Source organism: Miscanthus floridulus, chromosome 7 (assembly GCF_019320115.1).
Source record: "Miscanthus floridulus cultivar M001 chromosome 7, ASM1932011v1, whole genome shotgun sequence".
Lineage (NCBI taxonomy): Eukaryota > Viridiplantae > Streptophyta > Magnoliopsida > Poales > Poaceae > Miscanthus > Miscanthus floridulus.
In genome coordinates, this window is record NC_089586.1 from 131,290,262 (window position 1) to 131,315,173 (window position 24,912).

A 24,912-nucleotide genomic window follows, 5' to 3' on the forward strand; every position below is an offset into this window, starting at 1 on the left:
AAACGATAGTAAATTTCCAGCCAGAACAGTCGACCCGTTCGGCTAGTACGGTTTTGGCTGGTTTTGGCTGATTTTGGATGGTTAAATAGTATTCTGTGAGAGAGAATAAGCTGAAACAAGCTGAAACAAGCGGAAACGAGCTGGGACCCTACCAGCCGAACGGGTCGAGTATTTTTCTCATACACCAAACCAGCCAGCAGTAATAATCCACGATCGTATACGATCGTTTCAGCCCCAGCCGAACAGGCTGTTTAAATTAGAACGCAGACAAATCATAGTAGGCCTCAGAATAAGATAAGAAAATGGTTGCTTTGTGCTATTATGATCCTTTTTTATCAAATCTTAGGGACGGTAATGTAACATTTTACTTGTTAGTCTATTGTATAGGAGTATAGTAAAACTGTAAAAGCATCTCGGTCTATTGGAAAACAATAACTCTATTTGATACAACTTATCTGAAAAGCGCTTTCCAGATAAGCTACATAAATAAAGTAAAAGCGACGGTTAAAATAAGCTGGTCTGATCCAGCCTCTGTTTTTTAGTACAAATGGGAGCTGTGGGAATAAGCGTGACCAAAATAAGCTGCTGAAAAACATGATGTTTGGCTATTGATTTCAGCTTATTTTTGTCATAAGCAGCTTATAGGCTGTACCAAACAGGCCTAGATATGTTAAGACTTAGATCTGAGCAATTTGTGATATTGTTTGCATTTTAGTTAGCAAACCAAATGCATAACTGAGGTCACAAGTCTTGATGCATTGCAACACATGCTATTGCTACCTCTTCCCAACATTCGTCATCCGTGAATGCACGACTGGATTGAGGGATTCAATACGTTGCACTGTAGTGCGTGTCACCGTCGTCCGTCGACGACGCGTCCCTCAGCCGCCTCGTGTTCGCTGAGGGCAACGGCATGTCTCGCTCGCCGTCACCGTGCGTATTCGCAACTCTTTGATCGGCTGGGGCACGGGCGCACGGCACCGCTGGACGCCGAGGTCCACTTCCGTTCCGCGGCAACAAGTTCTCGCCCGTGCCCGGCTGGCGAGGTGCGCAGCCACATCGGTCAGGCAGAGGAAGGATCGTCGGGACTGTGCGATGATTTACAGCAACATTGTAGTAAGTTGGATTGGATGTGTTGGATCGACATGGATTTAAGCGGTGTTGGATTGGACTGGATTAGATGTCTCTACTGATCATTAGGATTGAACTGGATAAGGATACAGTTTTTAACTAGACTTTGGTTGGATTTTTTTTTATTGAACTAAGATCATGCCCGTACGTTGCAACGAAAACAAAATAATATCACAGTAATTTTAAGTTTAATCATGCATATTAGCCTGTGAGTGTTATTTCTTTATGTGATTGCAGCATTTCATCAGGTTTCTCGGCTTTTCTTCAACAGTCTCCATAAGGGAACCATCAATCACCTTAAGAATGTACTCATCTCTTCTATACCATAACCAGTAAAAAAAAAATCAATAAGTCAATACCCAATAAAAGGGCAGCACTCTCAATGCAGCTTTGCTATATTATATTTCAGTAAAGTTAGAGAAGATGGTATTACAAGAAATTCATCTCATACAAAGGACAATATTGATCTATCCTTTACATTATTTTATTCATCTTCCACTTCGTGTTGGTGCGGCGATGCCCTACCAATATGTAATGACAGGAGTGGTAACATCCAGTGATTGTGGTGAGTGGTAACATCCTGAAAACTCTTTCTGATCCAATTGACAAACATGTTTTACTTCTATTTTATGATCTCAGCTGCAAAATTGCAGCCACAGCTAGCAAGAAAGCCACCACTGATAAGGAACATGTTGCAGAAGTGACGTACAAAGAGCTACTCAACCCATCAAAGTAATCTACAACGGCCAACCAACAAAGTCAGGATCTTGTAGTCAAATCTCGTGAAAATGACTTGAATGCATGTTAACAAAACCACTGGCAAAGAACGAAATAGTTAGGCCTTGCAACATGACAAAGTGCCAAAGAAGCCATGCAACAAAAAAATGCATAGAAATTCTCTGCATCCACAATTTTTTGTCGACCCATGATATAGCTAAAATGATTTAGTCGCATCAGGCAGGTATTCTAGTTTCATAAACATCCTCAGAAAATTGGCGGCGTGGGGTGATCGTGGAATTGATTACGATTGTTACGGGAATTGATTTTTGCCTTCTTGATTTGCTGGAAATTGATCACGATTGTTGTGGTAATTGATTTTTGCTTTTCTGATTTGCTGCGGCTGTTATGGGGATTGATCTGATCGCATGGAGCGAGTGCGCGTTGTCTTCCTGATCTGATCGCATGGAGCGGCTTTGGTGTCGCCTCTTTTGATGGAATAGTTATGAATATTTTAGTTGTAGAGATTTGACGTCCATCCAATACCAAGTCTAGCGTTGTCCACCATGAGCAGCGTAGCCTGGCACAGAAAAAGGCACGCGGGAGGCGATCGGAGACCTGCAGATTCGGTGCTGGTAGCGCGTGGCTTGGGGGAGAAGGTTCGAATGCGGGAGCGGAGGAAAGGAAACTCCGGGTCTCTCGCGTGTCCCCCGGCCACGCCGGGTCTCTCGGACACCCTTGTCCCGTGCCACTCCGCCTTGTCGGCGTGCGTCCCCGCGCTCCTCCAGACGTCACGCGCTGCGCAGCACGGGATCTCAGGGCTCGCCCGATTCGCCTCGCCCGGAGGCCGGGGCCGGACCGCAGCTTTCTCTCTCTCTGCGGTCTGCGCTGCAGACATGCGCTCCTCTGCCGGGTAGTACGGGGTATCGATATATCTGGCCAGATTCTGTCGTCCTACGAGGCTACGAGAGATTCACATGATCCTTCCTGTCGTCTCCAGCGGTTGGTCGTCGATGTCTCCGAATCATCAACACAGGATGCTGGTCTGCTTGAGCATGCCAGAGCGAAGCCTCACCGTCCCAGCTCTGTGATCTTGCCCTTGGATTCTTGCTACACATAGCGCACTGTCGAGACTCGAGAGTCGAGAGTTCTGCAGGAAACAGCACGGCCATGTACAGTCAAGGTGAAGTAACTAAGGCCCCATTTAGATCCAATTTTTTTTGGATTTTGACTACTGTAGCACTTTCGTTTGTATTTAGCAATTAGTGTCTAATTATGGACTAATTAGGTTCAAAAGTTTCGTCTCGCGATTTCTCACCCAACTATGCAATTAGTTTTTTTTTCGTCTACATTTAGTACTCCATGCATGTGCCGCAAGATTCGATGTGACGGGTACTGCGCAAATTTTTTTGGAATCTAAACAGGCCCTAAATTCAGATGATAATATGGGATCAAGGTAGCAGTTTGGTTCTTTTGGTCACATGCTCACGACGAACTGCGACTGTACACTGCATTTAGGGGTCACCCACTAACGCATCCAGGCCACCGCCGGATGAGCACCCCTTTACAACAGTAACTTAGTTTTTTTTAATTCGACATGAAATATATTTGAGAGTGATCTTGCATATGTCAATATACAAGTTTGTATGTGTTCTTATAAACTTTATCAAAGACGATAATTTTGCGAGGTAACAGTAACACAATTTCCATTAGGCTGTGATGAGCTACACTAAGTATACAGTGCACTCTAAGCATATCTATGTTTTTTCGTCGTGCCATCCAAATGCTAACATATGATATTTTTCTTTCTTCTATCTACTTATGTGCCTTTTTGTTTTTATATATCCTTATATGTTTTGAACCTCAACATTTTAAAGGAGGCCTAAAAGCTGCCCTTCCTAATCAGTCCGAGCCATTAGCATCATAACTAAGTCATTACCTTCTAATAAGACATTGCCTTCTGAGTGGGAGCCACCGCAACATAGCATTCTTCTAATCTTTCTTAGAGCAACCACAATGTAGCAATAAGTGTAGTCTATAGGATTAAAATATTCCCTACCAGCTAGCTAAAATACTGTGAAACCTATCTAGTCTATAGTAAAAGATACTCATAAGCTTATGGATCATTCATAGGCAATACAAAATATTATTGTGTCCTACTCTCTCTTGTTGGCTGAGAGGGTGGATGAGAGATTTTTTTGTTTTTAGTGGGATCCTTCTTATAAATAATTTATTGGTTGAACATCGTAAAAAAATAACTAGTCATGCGGGTTCATATACATTGTGATTGCCCTTAGACACAACTATTGGAGTGGAATAGTGGTAAGAGGATTTGAGAACCACAATGGAACTATTTTTTTCCTAGATTTAGCTCAAGACTCTATGCTTGCTACCACATCCGTAAGCCATCTCTAAAAGCAGCCACAATATCGCAGAAAATGGCCCATAAGCCTTTTTAGAGTGGTCTATATGTACCGTGAGACATTGTATAAAGTAGTCCATAAAAGTGTCAAGCATAAGGCCTTGTTTAGTTGGGTGAAATTTGGGAATTTGGTACTGTAACACTTTTGTTTTTATTTGGTAATTAGTGTTCAATCATGAACTAATTAGGGCCTGTTTGGTTCCTTTAGTCCGTGGACTAAAGTTTAGTCCCTGGACTAAAGTTTAGTCCGGACCCTGTTTGGTTTCAGGGACTAAAGTCTATTAATGCAGTTGTATAAAGACAATATTACCCCTGTTGATATGAAGATATTACAGCTGCTGGCCACGGGTGGGATAGGGAGTAACCAGGGGCAGGATTGTCTCCAGAACACTTTAGTCCAGTTTAGTCACCCCCTCATGGACTAGAGGACTAAACCCTTTAGTCCAAATTTTAGTCCATGTGTTTGGCATTTTAGGGACTAAAAGTGAGTATTTTAGTCTACATTTTAGTTTAGTTGGAACCAAACAGGCCCTTAGACTCAAAACGTTCGTCTCGCGATTTTCAATTAAACTGTGCAATTAGTTTTTTTTCGTCTACATTTAATGCTCCATGCACGTATCGTAAGATTCGATGTGATAGCTACTGTAGCACTTTTTGGAAATTTTTTTTGAAACTAAACAAGGCCTAAGGCAAGCGCAATGTGCTATAGCTCAAAAATGTACTGCTAGCATGGGACCCAGATATGCTGTTTTTAGAGCAATGTTTATACTGCCAAAAGAAGTCTTAACAATGGTCCCATGTCACATAAAATTCTATGCTCAGGCAGTCAGGCGTGCGGAAGAGTGAGACATACGAATAAAAAGATTATTTCTTATGTGTAGACCTTAAACATAAGGTGATTTTTTTTATATGCCGGCTCCTTATGGTGTGACTACACAATGTTTGTGGTCAATGACCGTAGCGACACTGAATGCTCAACGTCACATTTTTGGCCCATTGTGGATGTCCTAAACTCTGTTGCTGCTACAGTGATGCTTCATTTGCTTCGATCCTGCATGAGCCATGAAAAAATAATATAATAGGTCCTCGTGGAAAATGAAATGTTAGCGATGATACACGCACATAGGCTCTGATCGGCTGCACTTTTACCATAGTTGTGCCAGCTGATGCTGCTTGGTTTCTGTATATATAGTTTGCTGAGTAGTGTTATCACAACAAAAAAATGTTATCGATGCACAAAAATGGCATCCGAGCAAAGCGAGTTTTTCACTGACCTACCAAATACGTATCCCTGCCAAGTTAGGCAAAACCATCGTCGCCAAGATACCAAACAGGTCATTGCTGTATCTACTCTCTAGCGATGTCGGAAAAATCACAACTCATTTTTTTAATCACGACACTGACACTCGTATATGCACGTATACTTATCTTTATGAACGCATACAAGTACATTGTACCTCATACTCATCTCTATAAGGCTGTGTTTAGTTTGCGAAATGAAAATTTTTGGATGTCACATCGGATGTTTCGGGAATGTCGGAAGGGGTTTTCGGATACTAATAAAAAAACTAATTATATAGCTCGCCTGAAAACTACGAGACGAATTTATTAAGCCTAAGTAATCCATCATTAGCGCATGCTAGTTACTGTAGCACTTATGGCTAATCATGGACTAATTAGTTTTAAAACATTCGTCTCGCGATTCCCAACCAAATTGTGCAATTAGTTTTTTTTTGTCTATATTTAATACTCCATGCATGTGCCGCAAGATTTGATGTGATAGTTTGGGGTGAAAATTTTTGGGAACTAAACCAGGCCTAAACGAGCACATGCACACACGTCTTATCTCTATAAACACATCTAAAAGACTGAGATTAAGTTGATAGATCTCAATATTGATGAAGCCGTCATAAACATCTCGCTATTAATGGCCACATCGTGGTTAGATTCATTTGGATGCTGGAAAATTTCTTGTTCCTGTATTTTTCTATAAAAGTAAACGGGTTCTCAAATGACTCATGTGAAATCCCTATGTTTCAAGAGAAACCTTGCATCTTAAAAATAAATTCATAAATATACAAGTATCCACATCAAATCAATCAAGAACTGAAACGGAATAGCAAATTTCACCGTAAGGAGCCGATTAACTGAGGTACACTTAGTTCACAAGTTACAATTCAGTCGTGGTGGTTGTACAAGTAAGTTTTAATATTTTTTCTCTTTTTAACGAAAAAAAATACGCACCCACGGAAAACAATTTCATTTCAAAGACGGCCGTCAAAATTGGGCGTGTTTCCTTCATTCGCACTTCCTTCATTAGTCCAAACGGGGGCCAAAATAACGATCAAAGGGCGTAATCGCTCCTTCCACCGTCACCTCCAGTTCCAGTGCTCAGATCCGCAGCCCTGTTCGCCACCTCGCTCGACACGCCCCGCCTTCCGCTGCTTCCCGCCCCCAACCACCTCGACGTTCAGATCCCGCGAGCTCTCCCCTCGCGGCGGCGTGCCCTCCCCGAGATCTCAACATGGACACGGTCGAGAAGATCGTCGAGGACTTCGCCTCAGACATCGCCATGAACCCCTTCTCCTCCGGGACGAGCCTCCGGTGAGACCCCCAAATTCCCCAAACCTGCGCCGGATCCGCCGTGCACCCGCGTACGGCGTACCAATGCTGTAATTGCGCTTCGTGAGCTTCTCGCAGGGAGATGATACGCGCGATACGCGCTTGCAAGACAGCGGCGGAGGAGCGCGCGGTGGTGCGGCGGGAATGCGCGGCGATACGCACGGCCATCAGCGAGAATGAGCCGGAGCTCCGGCACAGGAACATGGCCAAGCTCATGTTCATCCACATGCTCGGCTACCCCACCCATTTCGCCCAGATGGAGTGCCTCAAGCTCATCGCGGCCGCGGGGTACCCGGAGAAGCGGGTGGGCTACCTCGGCCTCATGCTGCTCCTCGACGAGCGCCAGGAGGTGCTCATGCTCGTCACCAACTCCCTCAAACAGTAGGCCGCCCATGCTGTCTCTGCAATATCACTCCGCGAGTGTTTGTCTGCTCAAATGCCGTGCTGAGTTTTGAGTAATGTTAGTGCTTAATTTGGTGGCAGAGATCTCAACCACACGAACCAGTTCATCGTGGGCCTTGCACTGTGTGCTCTTGGGAACATCTGTTCTTCTGAAATGGCACGGGATCTTTCACCTGAAGTGGAGAGGTTGATGCGCAGTAGGGACGTGAATACAAAGAAAAAGGTATTTTCCTGTATATTGTAATTCATTCAATCGAGCCCAGTGGAGCATGGCGAATACAAACAACTGATAGCTGAATTATTGATGTGTCATTTCAAGGAATTTGAACAGTCTTGAAACCTAGGTTGATTCAGAAACTGCATAGAATTACCAAATTCAGGCTCGTTGTGAATGGTTTCATCAATTGGTCTATGTAAACTGCTGTACGCGTATTTTTGGATGCAATTTAATTCATGGTATACTTCTACTTGTTTATTAGGCTGCTTTGTGCTCTATAAGGATTGTCAGGAAAGTGCCAGATTTGGCAGAGAACTTCATGGGACTGGCTGCATCATTGTTGAAGGAAAAACACCATGGGGTTCTTATATCTGCAATTCAGCTCTGCACAGAACTATGCAAGGCAAGCAGAGATGCTCTAGAGTACCTGAGAAAGGTAAGGGCATCTATTTCTACATGGAAGCATACAGAGAAAAAAAAACTGGAACCAGGTCATTTATTTGTTTAACATTTTCTCATGACGATTAAATGGTGATCCTATTTGATAATTGATGTATCACTCTCTCTCGCTTCGTATAGGAGATGCACAGTTTTATAATTTTTAACATTTTCTTTGCTGAAAATGGTACTATTCCTGAGTGGCTGAGACGCAATTTCTTCTCATTGCAGAACTGCATTGAAGGTTTGGCGCGCATACTGAGAGATGTGTCCAATAGTTCATATGCTCCTGAGTATGATGTTTCTGGCATTGTTGATCCATTCTTGCATATTCCGAGTCCTTAAACTTTTGCGGATCCTGGGTCAAGGAGATGCAGATTGCAGTGAATATATGAATGATATTCTTGCTCAGGTGATTAATTAATCGTTATCTTTGGTTTCACATTCATTACAGCTGCATTTATTGTTTTATGGTAGAAAGCACCCATATTTCAGCAAGGGCATGTATCTTTTAGTCATAAATTTTTTCTTGGTTTCAATACTTTCATGCCTCTTGGTCTTACATGCCAATCATGGTATAGGCGACAATATTATAGATCTGCTATATAATACCATGGACTAGTTTTGCATTATTTAGCCCGACAGATTCTGATATATGCCATGTTGTGCTAACTAAACTTGCAATTAAGATCTGCTATATAATACCATGGACAAGTTTTGCATTATTTAGCCCATGACAGATGTCTGATATATGCCATGTTGTGCTAACTAAACTTGCAATTATTTATCCAGGTTGCAACAAAAACTGAGTCCAACAAGAATGCTGGAAATGCCATTCTGTATGAATGTGTTCAGACTATAATGGGTATTGAAGCTACTAGTGGTTTGCGTGTGCTGGCAATCAATATTTTGGGTAGATTCTTGTCTAACCGTGACAACAATATAAGGTCGATATGTTCTTCTTCTTGCTCTCACTTGCTTATTGTTTTTCCTTCTTTTTATAAGCACTGTTCGTGATTAGTTTCTTCTACCATGCTTGATGGACCTGCTAGTTGTAGTATGTGCCTATATTAAACTTGCAGTTGCAGTTATTATAGCCTATGAAATTGATTCAGCTGCAACTATTTTTCAAGCAATAATACATGGAACAAATGGTTGCTGTTGGTTATGTTCTTTTGATCAATGAAACATTTATAGGTGGGGTATTTACTGTGCCTGTCCTCTTTCAGATATGTTGCTCTTAACATGCTTATGAAGGCCATTGCAGTTGATGCACTAGCAGTTCAGAGGCACAGAACAACAATATTAGAGTGTGTAAAGGTAAGAATGCATGCAATACTATCCATGTTTAGTGCTTGTCTTACTATATCTTACACTAATTCATGCCGATTTCTGTATTTATTAGATTATTACAAGAACCCTCATATTATACCACATGCCCACACTATCTAACCTTCAGCATGTTAGCATAATACTCTCAAGATTTAGGCATTCACATTTTGCAAACCCAGTGTAGATTGTAGGCCCACCTTATGTTTCCAACTTTGAAAAGTTCTTGAATGGATGTGTGTGACAAAGGGTTGGCTTATCTAGTCCAATATTGTGTTTGGAGCTCTCTGTAGTTTCATCAATCCTGCACTTGGTTTAGAGTGCTTCTTTTACTCCCTCCATTCCAAATTGTAAGTCGTTTTCGCTTTTCTAGATTCTTAGTTTTAACTATGTATCTAGACAGTGTATATCTAGATGCATAACAGAAGATATGTAACTAGAAAAGCCAAAACGATTTACAATTTGGAACGGAGGGAGTACATTCTAAACCTGGATTCATGTTATTCGAGGAAGATTAGTCAGTATATATGTTACTGCTATTGCAAAGTAATATTTAAGTCAACAGTTCACAATATATGATCTATTAGTTTCTAACTGTATATAATCAAGTCTGCTGTTTATCTAGCTACATCAACCTGACATTTACTGTTTCAAGCACTCTATTTCTTTTTTTCTGGCTTTTATCATTTCTAATTGCTGTGTACCTTTCAGGATGCCGATGCCTCCATTCGCAAAAGGGCTCTTGAGCTTGTTTATTTGTTAGTCAATGATACAAACGTAAAGCCTTTGACTAAAGAGCTCATTGATTACTTAAACATAGCGGATCCAGACTTTATAGGAGATCTCACAGTAAAGATATGCTCTATAGTTGAAAAGTTAGTATCTATTTATTTTGTTGGTTCTTATTGACTTGTGGAGTGTTTAACAATGTTGCATCGCCAATAGGTTTTCTCAAGAGAAGTTATGGTACCTTGACCAGATGTTCAAGGTTTTATCTCTGGTAAGTACTTAAGTACTGGGAAGATACTTTTATATCCGAAAAGTCTGCACTCCAGAACACCATTTTTTTGGGTTTCTTGCAATTTTACTTCTAACCTTGCATCTTTGCTGCAACACTGTTGGAAGACTCAATTATTTCATCTTCTGGACAAATCTGTTCAACCTGCATGCTTGTAAATACAGAGCACCCTAAGGGCATGTTTGGTTGCTTCGGAATGACCTCCTGGATAGATTTCCGGCCGGATTGCTTTGTTAATTTGAATAACCATCATCAGCAGGAACAGTTCCTGGGCTCGTTCCGGAACAACCGAACAAGCCCTAAGTAGTTTGTAGTATGTACTGGAAATGTCAAGTGAGGTTATTACCTGCATTGGCAATTATTGATAAGAATTAAAAAACTGTAGGGAAGGAAGTTTCTCAATGTTTCTTCACAGCTATCCTTTCCATAGCGGAATAAACTATAATACTGGCCACAGCCTTGATTTTAGCCTTAGACTTGGGTTTCCTGCATTTCTCCTTGCCCTTTTGTGCCTCATACTTACAACATGCACACAGCAACCTCCAAAGGATGCCAGGCACTTCCACTATCTCCAAAAAACCTGTCATAACTCTTTTGAACTACACAAATATTGCTATCTTTGCACACACATTAGGTGTTGCTGGTAATTGGGAATTGAGACACTGTTCATAGTTATGTTGTGATCCATTGCTTGAAATAGCTTGAGATATCAAACTCAATTCATGTTCCACTCTTATTGTTGAACAGGCTGGAAATCATGTGAAGGATGATATATGTCATGCCCTTATTGTTGTACTAAGTAATACAGCAGAGCTTCAAGGATATTCAGTGAGGTCATTGTATAAGGCCTTACAATCATATGGTAAACAGGTTAGGGGAAAGTTTATACTCTTATTGCATTCCATTCCATTCCATCTCATCCTACCTGATGTCTGTAACGTTGTCAATATTATACTGATTAGGGAAGTTTAGTAAGACTAGCTGTTTGGTGCATTGGTGAATATGGTGAAATGCTGGTGAACAATGTTGGCATGCTGGACGGGGAGGAGCCAATTAAGGTAAGTGGACAATTCTTGAAGGATATGTTCTTTATTGATCCTTTGAAGTCTGAATTCACATATTTAGGTTCTATTGTTGTGTGCTCTATACTTGAAGGAGCTAGGCTGACAGCCATCCTGGCCCCACCCAAACAAGGGCTCAGTAATTATTCCAGAAATCCACTGCACATTATTCATATATATGTATGCATAGCAGATGGCCTTATTTACAATACTAAATATTTAGCTAAGGAAAAATGAACTGAATTGTTAAGGAATCTTTCCCAACCTACACCTACCATGCATTACTACTCTAATTTGTGGCACATGATGAGAAATGCATCAAATTGTTCAGGAACCTTTCCCAACCTACCATGCAGTACTACTCATCTAATTTGTGGTACATCATGAGAAATGCATCAAATTGTTCAGGTAACAGAATCTAATGCTGTGGGTGCCGTAGAGGTCGCTCTTAACCGCTACTCAGCAGATGTGACAACTGGAGCTATGTGTCTGGTTGCTCTTCTGAAGCTCTCCTCACGATTTCCTTCGACGTCAGAGTAAGATATCTTTCAACCTGACCTCATACGGTTGTTCAACTAAATTATTACTTCATGAGATACTGACTCAAAGCTGCGGTTCTCTTAACTGTGAACTTGTATTTGTTTGATGCACTTTTGGTTCTCTTTTATTCATGACGTTCTTGATAAATTTGAGTACATTGCTGGAGATCCAAGTTTGGATCTACAGAACTGGTCAGGACACCCTCTTGCGCCCTAACTGACCTAGTATTCAATGACATATCCAAGTCGGCAAGAGTATGATTTGCTCACCATCATGTATGATTTGCTCATGTTTTTAATAGCACCTTCAATGAATCTTCTTTACAAGATGATCACATTGTTCTGAGTGTTAACTTGACATAATATATCTGCCCTCCGGTATTTTAGACTAATATCTACCTCTTACTAGAACCCTGCTATACATATGACTGGATTGTATGACTAGTTCAAAGCAGATAGTACATTTAGTCATACAACTTGGTTATATGTTCCGGTTGATTTATAGCTATTTCCCTCTAACAGCATCATATCTGTGTCGATTATTCCTGTTATGGTGATCTTTTGTAACCCCAAAATACTTCAAAGCTTACTATGTCTGTAAATAGTGTTTACTCTAGCTAGGTGGTTATTATAGTATAATACTGCTTTGTTTTCACTATGACTTTACTGTCTAAACAGGAGGGTAAAACAAATAGTTGCCCAGAATAAAGAGAATGTTGTGCTTGAACTACAGCAAAGATCAATTGAATTCACTTCCATTATACAAAGACATCAGTCTATCAGGTGGACCACCAAACTTCTATATGTTACCGCAGAAGATTTGCTTATCATTGTATTAGTTATGTCAGATATTAATCGTAGAGAATCTGGTTCAAGTGCAGATCATCCTTGCTTGAACGCATGCCTGTATTGGATGAAGCTAGTTATCTGGTGAAGCGGGCTACTGCTACACAAGCAACTATTGCAGCAGATAAACTTGCCCCAACAGTCACTCCTGGAAGCCTTAAGCTTCCGAATGGTGTAGCAAAACCCACCTCAGCTCCTTTAGCTGATTTGCTTGATTTGAGTTCTGATGGTGCCCCAGCTTCAACCATTGCTTCTACTACAACACCTAATGATTTTTTGCAAGATCTTCTGGGTATTGGAGTGAGTTCATCAACGACAGGTATTCTTTTTCCTGCTATCTCTGTTCTCATGTGCAGTTCCCATGTTAGCTTGCTTATCTTATTACACTGAGAGCTGGAGGACTTCTCTCTCCCGTCTGTCCCCCCACCCCCCCACCCCCCACCACCAACAACAACACACACACACACACACCCCTTCAGAATATGCACTTTTACCTTTTCTGAAGTTTGAGTTCACTGCATCCTCAGTGATTTGCTAATTAGTAATTTACCCTCCTATCCTTAAATTTACTTCTAGTGCTATAATATGGGATCCAAAATTTTGTATGTAACCTCGTTTCTTGTTATTGGTCTTTATTGTGTACTTCAGTTATTATCTTTTGGGGCACTTATGTTATTATCAGAAAATTTCCTTGCTTTAGCAATATCCAATCTTTCTGTTTTGTTCAGGTGTAACTTCGACCGCAAGCACAGATATTCTTATGGATCTTCTGTCCATTGGACCATCTCCATCACAGAATGGCACCCCCGTAACAGACTTCCGTCATCCTGGACAAGGTTAAAGTAATTTTAGCTGTAGCAATTTCCTGTATTTCTATTTATGAGTTATGACTGTTATTGAATTTTGTTATTATACTGATATAGCAGAGTCTAAACCTGTTCCTGCTGTACCTGAAGCTATTGACCTCCTTCGGTAGTTTGTCACCAGGTACATTTCCTTCTGGTTACTTTGGTTTAATGTAGACACCTATTTTCTGATTATAACCACTTGATGAATTGTCTACCACTATTGCAGCAGAGACTAAACCCACACCAGTGGTACCTCAGGACATGGATCTGCTCGATGGTTTGTCCTCAAATACTTCTATTTCTGGTTAGTTTGATTGTTCATATTGGCAAACAAAGTAATTATAATGTCTTCATGGTCACTAAATCCTCCTAATTTGAGCAGGACTTGAGAATACAACCCATCCATCAATAACAGCTTTCCAGAGTGCAACCTTGAAGATCACGTTCGATTTCAAAAGGAAGCCTGGAAACCCACGAGAGACTACAATTCATACCACTTTTACAAATTTGACATCTAGTACTTTTACAGATTTTATTTTTCAGGCTGCTGTTCCAAAGGTAACATCTTATTGCTGTATGCTGTAATCTATTTTTGAGCTCTTCACTGGCACTAGCACCTTGATGTTCCACGGTTTTTATTCTACATATATAGTTTTTACACTTAAAATCGATGATACTTCCATGATAGTTTATAGTGCGAATCTTTTATTCAGCTTACCCATGTCTGAAGCTGTTGAACATTCTTTCGTTTTTTCCATAAATTTATATAGCTTGAGTTTTGTAGTTACTCTGTGCTCTGATCCTTACCATCTTTCTTCACCTTAGACTTAGAGCAGTGGAAAGAGGCTGAACATATCATCATTTCGTGCTTCGTTCTTTGTGTTCTTTAATAAGAAGTTTTATAATTGATATGCTGATAATGTTTCTTATTCTTGCAGTTTCATCCAATTGAGACTGGATCCGGCTAGTGGCAACACTGTTCCAGCTAATGGAAATGGTTCAGTCACACAAGGGCTCAATGTCACCAATAACCAACAGGGACAGGTATATGAAGATCTGCATCCTTCACTTCCAGTTCAGCTTTTGTATATCTTTTCAGTGACTTCATTTTAGTCTTCTTCCATATGATGTGTTTTACAATGGTTGACAATTGACATTATACAGCTGTAGTAGAAGTACTAACAGGAAAAGTCTAGGCCAAAAAGTTTATAACATACTGTTGCAATTCTTTTCAAAAATAAAGCTTAACAAGTTTAATGGATTCATTTGAGAAAAAAATGTGCTTAATGGAATGGATTGTAACTGCTGAAATGCCCTCGTTGTTGGAAAACAGACATGTATTTGTATCGCTGCTCCTGTGTCTTTCATTATTTCTTAGATAAGTTGTTGACTGTTGTTCCATGTACTGTAACTCGACTAAATGTTACCTTTTTGTTTTTTTTAATATAACTACATAAGGAACAACATGAGCCTTTTTTTTCGTGTGCACTTTGCAAAATGATGCATAACACATGTGATCAAGATAGAGGCAGATTAATATATTCTTTTGTCTCTAGTGCGCATAATTGATTAACTGTAACTGTGAGAGTATGTCTCGCTCTGTAATGATTATATATGTATTTGTCTACTCTATAGCCATATGTTGCTATGTAGATTATAGTAAAATTGGCATATGCTCATACAAGCTACTTGCTGCCATTTTTTAATTTACATGTACTTCCATATCCAACACCATTCCCATCAATGTGCCTGTTAGCGTGTATCTGCTATTCTGCTTAGATTCGAATAACCTATATTGTCGTAGTCAAGAGCAATGTTGTTATCAAAAGATTTAAGCATTTTGCGCACATCATTAGAGTCCCTAATTTGTTCTACCACAATTATAACCAGGGTTTTGAATCCTTAATCACTGCCTGTAACAAATTTTCTTGGTGGGTACCATTGGAACAAATCCTGGTCACGGAACCTTTGAAGTTGAAAGTATTTATTTCACTTCAAATTGGTAAACTTTATTTTGATGAGTGACAATCTGCTATAAACGATCATAACGGATGGTAACTGGTCAAATTTAGATGGACTCTTGAATTTGACAAATCAAACGAGCCCTGCGCAGGACAAGAACCAGCCATAGTCAGAGACTTTTGGATTATACACCGATGCTCTGTATATACATAATTTTATAAACCTTGATAATCCTGTAACCACTTTATCCAGCATTGTTTTGGAGTTTATCTTTTCATTAATTCCATATTCCTATACTTATATCTGATGTTTCTTCTCCCTCTATCCTGCTAAGCAGAAACCGCTTGCAATGCGTATCCGGGTGTCTTACAAAGTGAATGGCGAGGACAGATTGGAACAAGGCCAAGTCAGCAATTTTCCTTCTGGACTATAGTGCCGTTTGTGTATATTATATGTCATGTTGTGACAGTTCTCTCGAATTGACGTGTCGGGAACAGGCACAGAGCGAAGCCTTATTTTACCCTGTTCCTCGTTTTCTTTTTAATATTCTTGTTCCCCCATTTGCGGGGGTACTTAGAGAAAATAGTTTCTTCCGGCCATTCGTTTTCCCTTATATATATTGTATGTATAGTATCCAGCAGCGATGTGATCTTCAGATTCATCGTGATGTATTCGACACCACTCTAAAGGATAATCTGAACAAGTTTCTTCAGCTCCTCATCATTACAAATGGCTTCTGTTTTTCTTGTACTGCCTGCCACTACCAGAGAGCCGTGAAAGTTAGGGGACGCCCAACGCGCGGAATTGTACTGTAATTCGCAAACTTTTAATTACTGCCTTCTCATGGTGAATAGAGTTTAAACCGCTGGTATGCGACACGGCTGGTACATACATCTAGCAGGTCGACCAGGTGCAGGCCCCGGCGCTCGGCCAGCACTGCCGAGTGCTGAATTGTTTGGCGGCACTCTCTCAAGAGTTTGTCCTATGATAGGCCAAAATGAGTTATCAGGGGAGGTTTTCAAAATCGTGACTGCGCCATCAGGTATAAGGATCTTGCATTTTTAGACGTCTTGCATCCAAATAATTTTTCATTAATTAATAAATATATAGGTAAAGAAATTGAAGTATACCTGCAATAACAGGATAAAACCCTAATTTTTTGAGCAAGAATAAAACCCTAATAAAATTCGAGTACCGTTGCCACCCCTCGTGTTCATGAACCGAAGCTGTTACGTGTAGCAGCAGGAAGCCCAGCCCAGCAGTGCGCAAGTCCAGAAAGAGAGAGCAGGCCGGCGCGCAAACTTGCAGCCCACATGAATCAGGCTAGCCCGAGTCTAACCTCATCTCCCTCTCCCTCCTGGCAGCTCTTCACTCTCTTCGGCTCCCCACATCTCCGCCTCCAGCCGCGGCCATGGCCAGCCCCAGCATCTCCGCCCCGCTCGCCGTCCGCGCCGCCCCCTCCGCCCCTATGTCGGCCCCATCTCTCCGTTTCTCCGCTCCCTCCACCGCCCAATCTCACGCTCACCTCCTGCCTCGGTTTTCGTGTAGGCCGAATGGAGCCAAACCACGCCTTGGTCTCCGAGGTGAGGTTTCCACGCACTGTTTCCGCATCTCGTTCTAGTATCGCTCGCCTTTTTTCTTCATTATATACGAATAGGATAGAGCCACAGTGCCACACCACCTAGGGGCCACGGAAAGCTGAGTTGACCAGGCGAAACCACTTGGTTCGTTTGGTTTTATCGACTGGACTCTTAGATTAGGGCTGCAGGGTTGTATTGCTGGTGACGTCCTTATGTTACTCAAGGAGCACAATTGTTATCTTACAACAACAATTGTTGTGTACTTTCCAGGTGCCGCAGGGCATTGCATCGATTGGTTGTTTACTCTGGCATCATTTGGTTGTGTGAAGCGTCTAGTTGCTTAGTTCTTTATCCTTTGATGTCGTCTCCATTGGCCCATTGCAGGCCTCTCATGGGCAGAGCATTGAACAGGTGCTGGGATTATATCATAATTCATTCTGTATGAGTAGATTGCACACATTTTGGCACTGTATTTTGCCACTGTACAAGCATTTTGACTAGCACAAAATAGGAACGCGACCATGTAGTTGAAAGGGACTTTCATGTTGAATTTGCACTAATTATGTTAGGCACGACCATGTAGTTCTACACTCTTGCCTGAAGACGCAAAGCTTGACTTTTTAGCAGGATAGTAAACACAGATAATGCTAATATTGCACTGGGCACTGCTTGAACCGATTTTCTGTCTATTCCTTTTAGGCGTTCTATTTTCCCTGTTCACTTAGCATGCTTTTGCACTTATTATTTTGTTATGATATGTTCGAATTCCTATCTCACTCTAATTATATACAGTATAGGATTCCAATCTGTATCACATGGTGTTTCTTCACAGCAGGCTGAGAGGATACACTGCCATTCTTCTCTCAGGTACATATTTGTAACTACCATTACGTATTGGGCTGCTAAGTAGCCTGTCTGTTTTTTATTGAGGCCACGACGCTGTGTATTAAAATTTTTATCTTTCACCCTAATAATATTGCATATACCGGGATTTCTTTGTAACATGATCAATGATTTTGGATAGGCAAAACACAATAGTTGCATCTGAGAACGAAAATCCACCTTTAATGCCGGCAATCATGACTCCTGGTGGCGCTCTTGATCTCGCAACTGTACTACTGGGAAATCGTGTAATCTTCATTGGTCAATATATTAACTCCCAGGTGGCACAACGTGTGATATCACAACTTGTCACACTTGCTGCCGTCGATGAAGAGGCTGATATTCTGGTTAGTATATGCATTCTTATGCTGCTGGAGTTCTAGCAGACCCTCATTTGTTGTTCTTTATGATCTTCTACCATCTTTTGTATAATTCGTATTCTTTTTGTCAGATCTATCTTAACTGCCCTGGTGGAAGTCTCTATTCGATCTTAGCGATTTACGATTGCATGTCCTGGGTAAGTCATCTATGTTCAGTGTCCTTTTCTGATCTAATACTGGGACTGTATTCTTAAGTCATACATTTAGAGCATCAAGACTTACGATTTTGGCACTAGAATCTATTTACATGACAATCCTTCTGTTTCATGCATGCTCCTTACCTTGTGTTAATTGCTGTGTAGTTTTATTATTATTCTAAAAGCTTAATCTGCTTATCATATATTGGTAACACAACATTATACGTTTGCAAGGTTTGTATCCATGTCATCCTGTTTTAGCAGTGGCACATGGACCTTCATGCTACTTTCTTTCATTTTTGCTTTGTTTTGCATTAGTTATTGTCCTTCTGGGGCATGCAATAAAATGCTATATGTTCATTTAGTTCATTCAGCTTTCTAGTTGTTCCCTTGCATGTTGCAAGACAATGAGCTTTGCTAAGTCTAAAATAAGAGAAAACATTCCCAAACAAATATATTCCAAACATGGCAGCAGAGTATGCTTGGCGCCTTGGCCACAGTACGTAATACTGCTCTTACACTACATCCCAAGTGTTACTTAACCTGCTCTCCGTTGCCTAAATATATTTATCTTGCCAGAAGAGTCTACTATAACCAGGTTATGTTCACCATGATGTTGGGACATGCTATTGTCTTAAGACTGAGAGAAATAATTGTTTATGTTAATACTGTTTTGTGTAATCATTCCGTATGTGACTGATATATGCATTTTGCTTTGACAGTGTCATCCACGGATATTTGATTTCCTTGTTTTAAATTTACTTTATAATGTTTTTTATTAAATCTAGCGATATACTTATATAAGATTTGATCCATTAGTTTCCTCTTGCCATTTTTATATTTACCTATACACCAAAGATCTGTGCGTGCAATGATATTTTCCTTCCATTCTAATGTCCTGTGCTGATGCATGAAACATGATTTCTGTTATAACAAGCAGATAAAGCCCAAAGTTGGGACAGTGTGCTTTGGTGTTGTTGCCAGTCAAGCAGCAATCATTCTTGCAGGCGGCGAAAAGGGAATGCGCTATGCAATGCCAAATGCTAGAGTAATGATTCATCAACCTCAAGGTGGATCGGAGGTATGACTGTTGGCTTTCTTATTTGATTGAAGTAGCCAGACAAATTTCTAGTTTGACAATTACCATCTTTGTCACCTCCTCTAGTTGTTGCACACCCATCTTGCATTTATTTTGATACAAGCAATTGAATTACGATGCAGGGCAATGTGGAGGAGGTGAGGCGACAGGTTGGAGAAACCGTCTATGCTCGTGATGTAAGCATTTAGCAATTGTGAATGATTGATGTATTTTCGTCATTACATTTTCTCTCACACTGGCACACTGCCAGTGATGCTAAGAAACAAACTAACTAGACCATATGTTTTGGTTTGTAAGGTCTGATTAAAAGTTCATGGACATTCTGCTTGCAGAAAGTTGATAAAATGTTTGCTGCTTTCACCGGGCAACCACTTGACATGGTGCAACAGTGGACAGAGAGGGATCGGTTCATGTCTTCTTCAGAGGTATTGACTTGTCTTGCCTATATAGAAGGGCAGAAAAGAGCAAAGTAGCAAATTTCTCTTTTTGAGCTATTACTTATGTTTCACCATTTGCAGGCCATGGATTTCGGATTGGTTGATGCCTTACTGGAAACAAGATACTAGAGAAGGGACCATAGTTTTTACGGCGGCGTGGCGAGGCGCGGCGACCCACCACCTTCACACCTTTACAGCGTCTATGGCGCGCGGCGTGGCGACGCCATACACACATCGGCGTGGCGAATACATACATTATAGTCTAGGATATTAGGAAATTATATTGACAAATGGTAATGCAAATGTAGCTTAAAAGGTACATTTCATCTTCCTGGTGAGTTTAATTAAACAAAACAAACACTTCAGCACTTATCACGTTGAGGAACTTCTGATTTCTAGACTAGGCTGGGTTTCGGTTTTAAGGATCCAAACGGGCCGTTATGGAAACAGGAAAGAAATTGCGTATGTTTCCGGCCCAGCAGGCCACAGGATCGAGCCTGCCAGTCTGCCACTCACCTTGGCCCGTTCAAGTCCTAACCCTACCAGGTCACCACACCGCCGCCACGAGGGGAAGGGGGAGCAGGAGCAGGAGCATCCACGAGAGGAGATCGAAGGAGATTCCCATTCGCCCCCATCCGTCTCCCATCTCACCAGAAGCGAAGCCGGAGGAGGGAGGAAGGAGATCGCGAGTAGCCGGAGCCGTTGCCGGAACCCGAGAAGATGAAGACGTTCGACCCGTGGCCGGATCCAGGCGGGGGCTGCCGGCTCGGGCTCGGGCGAGGCCGACGGAGGGCGGGGGAGGCCGACGGAGGGCGAAGCGGACGGATTTCCAGGCGGGGGCGGGCGGAGGGTGACCGTCCCAGCGGCCGACGGCGGCGGCGGCTCGGAGGGCTGCTTGTGGTTGCGTCTCGGGCTCTATCTCGGAGGGCTCCAATCGGCCACTCGGCCTATACAGGTACCCTCATGGCCTCACCCTCACCCTCACCATCTATTGCGCCCGCCACAGCGCACAAAGGCGCCACAGGACGCCAAATCGGTGCCACGGGGACGCCACGGCGCTATGGCGGACGCCATACACGCCGGAGCCGTGGCGTCACCGTGGCGAGAGCCAGAAAAACGCCACGGCGATATGGCGACGATATGGCGTCGGTATAGCGACGCCTTAACAGCTATGGAAGGGACACAAACCCACATTTTATTAGCAGACTTGAATGCTGCAGAACTGGAGCTGAGGTTAGATGTTGGCTGTCCATCTTGTTTAAGGCCCTGGAATTACAGGAGGTGCATACCGAAGAGCAAGATTCTCCGTTGTGCATACATAGAGCAATATATGTTGATCGGTCACTCTTTGGACTACGACTTTCCTTGCAATGCATTTGTAGCTGTAACATTCGCCATATTATGTTGGCACATAGGACGGCCTTGTCATGCACTCACGCTAAAGCTATGAACACTGTTTACCGTAGGCCTAGATAATCTTTGCGGATGGGAGAAAATTGTCTTTTTGATATATAACCAAGCCAGTAGACACATCTGCAAACTTGTACCCCAGGAAATGATTCATGAGTAGTGGTTTGAGAAATCGTCTGGATTGAACATACTGAATTTACCGTGAGATCGTCCCATGATTTTTATGTGAATAACTATGTTTCACAAACATGGTTTTACAAGTGTTAAAATCAGGTGGTCGCTGCACACTTATCGTGGGAACTGGAAGAGAACCATTATACCTCTTTTTTTTTCTGCAGTCTGGTCAGATTTTGGCGTGCCTCTCATTAGTTAATGCAAGTTGTGATTGTGAGTGCTTATAGTATATTAAGGCCTCAGTTTTAGTTCGGCTCTAGGCCTGAGAAAACTTAAGAACTTCTCTCTCGGTTTGTTTCCATATATAGAGGTGAATTTCTAGGTGCTTCATGGGGGGAGAGAGAGATGGACTTGACTTGTACCTTCAAGGTTCATAGCCATGCATCGTAGATAATCAGGACTTTTTTTTAGAAAACAGGAGGGGCAAGCCCCTACTAGATAATCAGGACTGTTATTACCATGGAGGTTCTTCCTTCTCCCGATCAGACTTTGCATGAAAATGACCGTGCTGGGTCTGGATTGTACGTAAACCTCTTACCAATCTCTTGCCGCGCGCCTGAGTTACGAGTTACGATCACCAGCCCTGGCAACTTCCACGACCACCGAGCTCAAGCTGGACACGACGGCGACATCACCGAGGAGGCAGCGATGGCTCAAGATCCCGTGGACATAGTCGCCGATGAGGTCGACACAAGATCAGCGAGCTCCCGGACGATGTCCTGCTTGACATCTTGGGCAGGCTGGCCATGGCCGGCGATGTCCACACCGACCTCCATCCTCTCGCAGCGGTGGAGGTCCCTGACCTGGCCGCAGATCCCGACCGTCTTCCTCGACGTTGAAGAGTTCTTGATTTTTTCTTAAATAATATTTTTAATAAATAATTGCAAATCTAGTAGTTGGTATGCAAAAATTGCAGATGTAGCATCCTGTCGGCCACTTGGATGCCGATAGGGGCCCTGACGGCCGACAGGCCAATACGGTTGGCGTGGCACTTGAGACTTGTAGGCTCACCAGTTGCCGATAGGGTTTCATGGAAAGAGACAGACATGGACTTGACGCTCTGGATCAGGATGTACGTGTAAACCTTACCGATCTCTTGCCGCGCGCCTGAGTTGTTAATTACGACCACCAGCCTGGCAACTTCCACGACCGCCGAGCTCAAGCTGGCGACGACGACGACTAGATCACCGAGGGTGCAGCGATGGCTGACGATCCCGTGGACATAGTCACCGATGAGGTCGACAAGATCAGCAGGCTCCCGGACGATGTCCTGCTTGACATCTTGGGCAGGCTGGCCATGGCCGGCGACGTCCGCACCGTCACGATCGAGGACCTCCATCCTCTCGCGGCGGTGGAGGTCCCTGCCGTGGCCGCAGATTCCCACCGTCTCCCTCGACGTCGGAGAGTTCTTCCGCTCGGACGACGACGAGTGGCGAGTCTGGCGGCGGAGCCGGCGGCAGCACCGCTTCGTGGAGCAGCACCAGGCCACGGCGGGGCTCACCGACGCCCTGGCGCGCTTCCTGGCTGCCCCGCCGAGCGCGCGCGTCATCGAGACACTGAGCCTCAAGCTCATCCTGACCCGGCGCGACTACGTGCGCCGCGTCGGCGAGCTCGTCGGCGCCGCGGCCGACGCCGGCGCGGTAAAGACCGTCGAGCTCGAGCTCGAGCTCGTCACCTAGATGGAGATGGCGATGGCGATGTGGACCCGGATGCGCGGACCAAGCTCGGCTACGGCGAGCGCTTCAGGCACTTCCTGCAGGACTGCCCCAGCGCGTTCCGGTCGCTGACGAAGCTCAACCTCCAGAACCTGTGGTTCGACGACCCGGCCGAGGTGAACAACCTGGTGCGCGGCTGCCACGCTCTCCAGCGCCTCTCCCTGTCGTCCTGCGGCCTGTGTCCTAAGGCCTTGCTGCTGGGTGCTGGCCATGGACGACGACGACGACGACGGGCCGCCCCGGCTCCCCATGCTGACCATCGACGCGCCGCAGTCGCGGCTCCAGACTCTGGTGTGCGACCACTGCATCATGGGCGACGTCGAGCTGGTGCAGGCGTCGGAGCTCGTCACGCTCGAGTACAACGCCGGAGGTCTCTTCCTCCAACTCCAAGATTATCACCCGGCCTCGATTGGTTGTGCCCCGTCGCTCCAACGCTTGGGCCTATATCAGTACCAGCACGAGGACAGCTTTTTTAAGCTCAAGTTGAGTGAGCTTCTGGTCAACAGCAAATTACAGTTGCTCCACTTGGCGTTTCACGATGGAAAGGTACGGTAACAAATTGAAGCACGAATTAAGTTGAACTTGGGTGTGAAATTGACCAAGTTTCTTTTATCGCTTGTTGTTGTTGGCGTCTGCTTCAGATATGGGTTCAACCAGAACGTCCTAGTAAGCAACTCAGAGCTGCACTGGGCGGCCTAAAGGGTCTGCATCTGTCGAATATCTATCCTGAGTACAATTATCTCTCATGGACAACGTCCTGCTGGAAGCTGCACCGCTGCTGGAGGCTCTTGAAATCCATGTGCGTATGCATATGCATGCTAAACTCCTGATTACTAGTTTGCTACTGATGCCTTAGTGGTGTCTATATATATATAGAGAGAGAGAACCCAAATCCTTCTCTGCATGGAAGGCGCGGTGGAAGCGGAGGTGCTTCAGTTCAGGTGATGGTGCCTGAACCCTGGAGATGGCTCCCATGCCAAAGGCCCCGTTCGGCTTTGAATCTTGGCTGAAATTGACTGAAAAATACTGTTCTGGCTAAAATGTTGTGAGAGAAAACACTGTTCCGGCTGAAAAAAGAAGCCGAACAAGCTGAATATGGGGTAAGCCGAACGGGGCCTTTGCGTCATTTCTTCCTGGGCTGACATATGTGGCTACATATCTGCAAGGCGACTCATGTTGCCGACGACGAACCTGCAGGGCGTCACCTTGGGCGTCAGGTCTCTCGAGTGTCCCGCATGCCCGCGCTCTGTTCGTTTGGGCTTGTTCGACTTATAAGCCGTACTTTTTCAGCCAACGAACATTTTTTTCTCTCACACCAAATCAGCTAACAGTACTTTTAGCCACAACTTATCAGTCAAACAAGCCCAAACGAACAGGGCGCTGGCCGCCCAGGGTAAACATGGTGTGGCGGCATCGAGACTGAGGTTCGCGGAAGGCAGCAAGCATTTTGATGCGTTCGTCAGGGCGCTCAAGGATGGCATCCCTACATCAGCCCAGATAACGTTAGTTTTACCTGAACTAGTTTGATGTAATTTAGCTACTGCAA

At 43.4% G+C, this 24,912-nt stretch overlaps 1 protein-coding gene and 1 pseudogene across 2 annotated transcripts; both read left to right on the forward strand.

The window, feature by feature from the left end:
• The first annotated feature begins 6,631 nt into the window (after positions 1 to 6,631).
• LOC136464826 (AP-1 complex subunit gamma-2-like) lies at positions 6,632 to 16,275 on the forward strand (annotated as a pseudogene).
• A 615-nt stretch (positions 16,276 to 16,890) lies between these two features.
• Positions 16,891 to 21,631, forward strand: LOC136464827 (ATP-dependent Clp protease proteolytic subunit 6, chloroplastic-like). 2 transcript variants are annotated; one of them, XM_066463774.1, is made up of 9 exons: positions 16,891 to 17,135; positions 17,930 to 17,999; positions 18,157 to 18,361; positions 18,466 to 18,531; positions 19,472 to 19,612; positions 19,753 to 19,806; positions 19,963 to 20,055; positions 20,149 to 20,197; positions 21,242 to 21,631. In XM_066463774.1, exons 1-8 carry the CDS (start codon positions 16,964 to 16,966, stop codon positions 20,194 to 20,196), a joined length of 849 nt encoding a protein of 282 aa, XP_066319871.1. In that variant the 5' UTR covers positions 16,891 to 16,963; the 3' UTR covers position 20,197; positions 21,242 to 21,631. The 2 variants fall into 2 exon arrangements, with proteins under 2 accessions (XP_066319871.1, XP_066319870.1); XM_066463773.1 differs by lacking the exon at positions 21,242 to 21,631 and having other exon boundaries at positions 16,892 to 17,135; positions 20,149 to 20,388.
• Positions 21,632 to 24,912: the final 3,281 nt, after the last annotated feature.

Coding starts and splice junctions, on each gene's coding strand:
- LOC136464827 (XM_066463774.1), top strand. CDS start 16,964: ATGGCCAGCCCCAGCATCTCCGCCCCGCTCGCCGTCCGCGCCGCCCCC. Junction 18,362..18,465: donor ATGAAGAGGCTGATATTCTG/GTTAGTATATGC, acceptor TCTTTTTGTCAG/ATCTATCTTAACTGCCCTGG. Junction 20,056..20,148: donor GGTTCATGTCTTCTTCAGAG/GTATTGACTTGT, acceptor CACCATTTGCAG/GCCATGGATTTCGGATTGGT.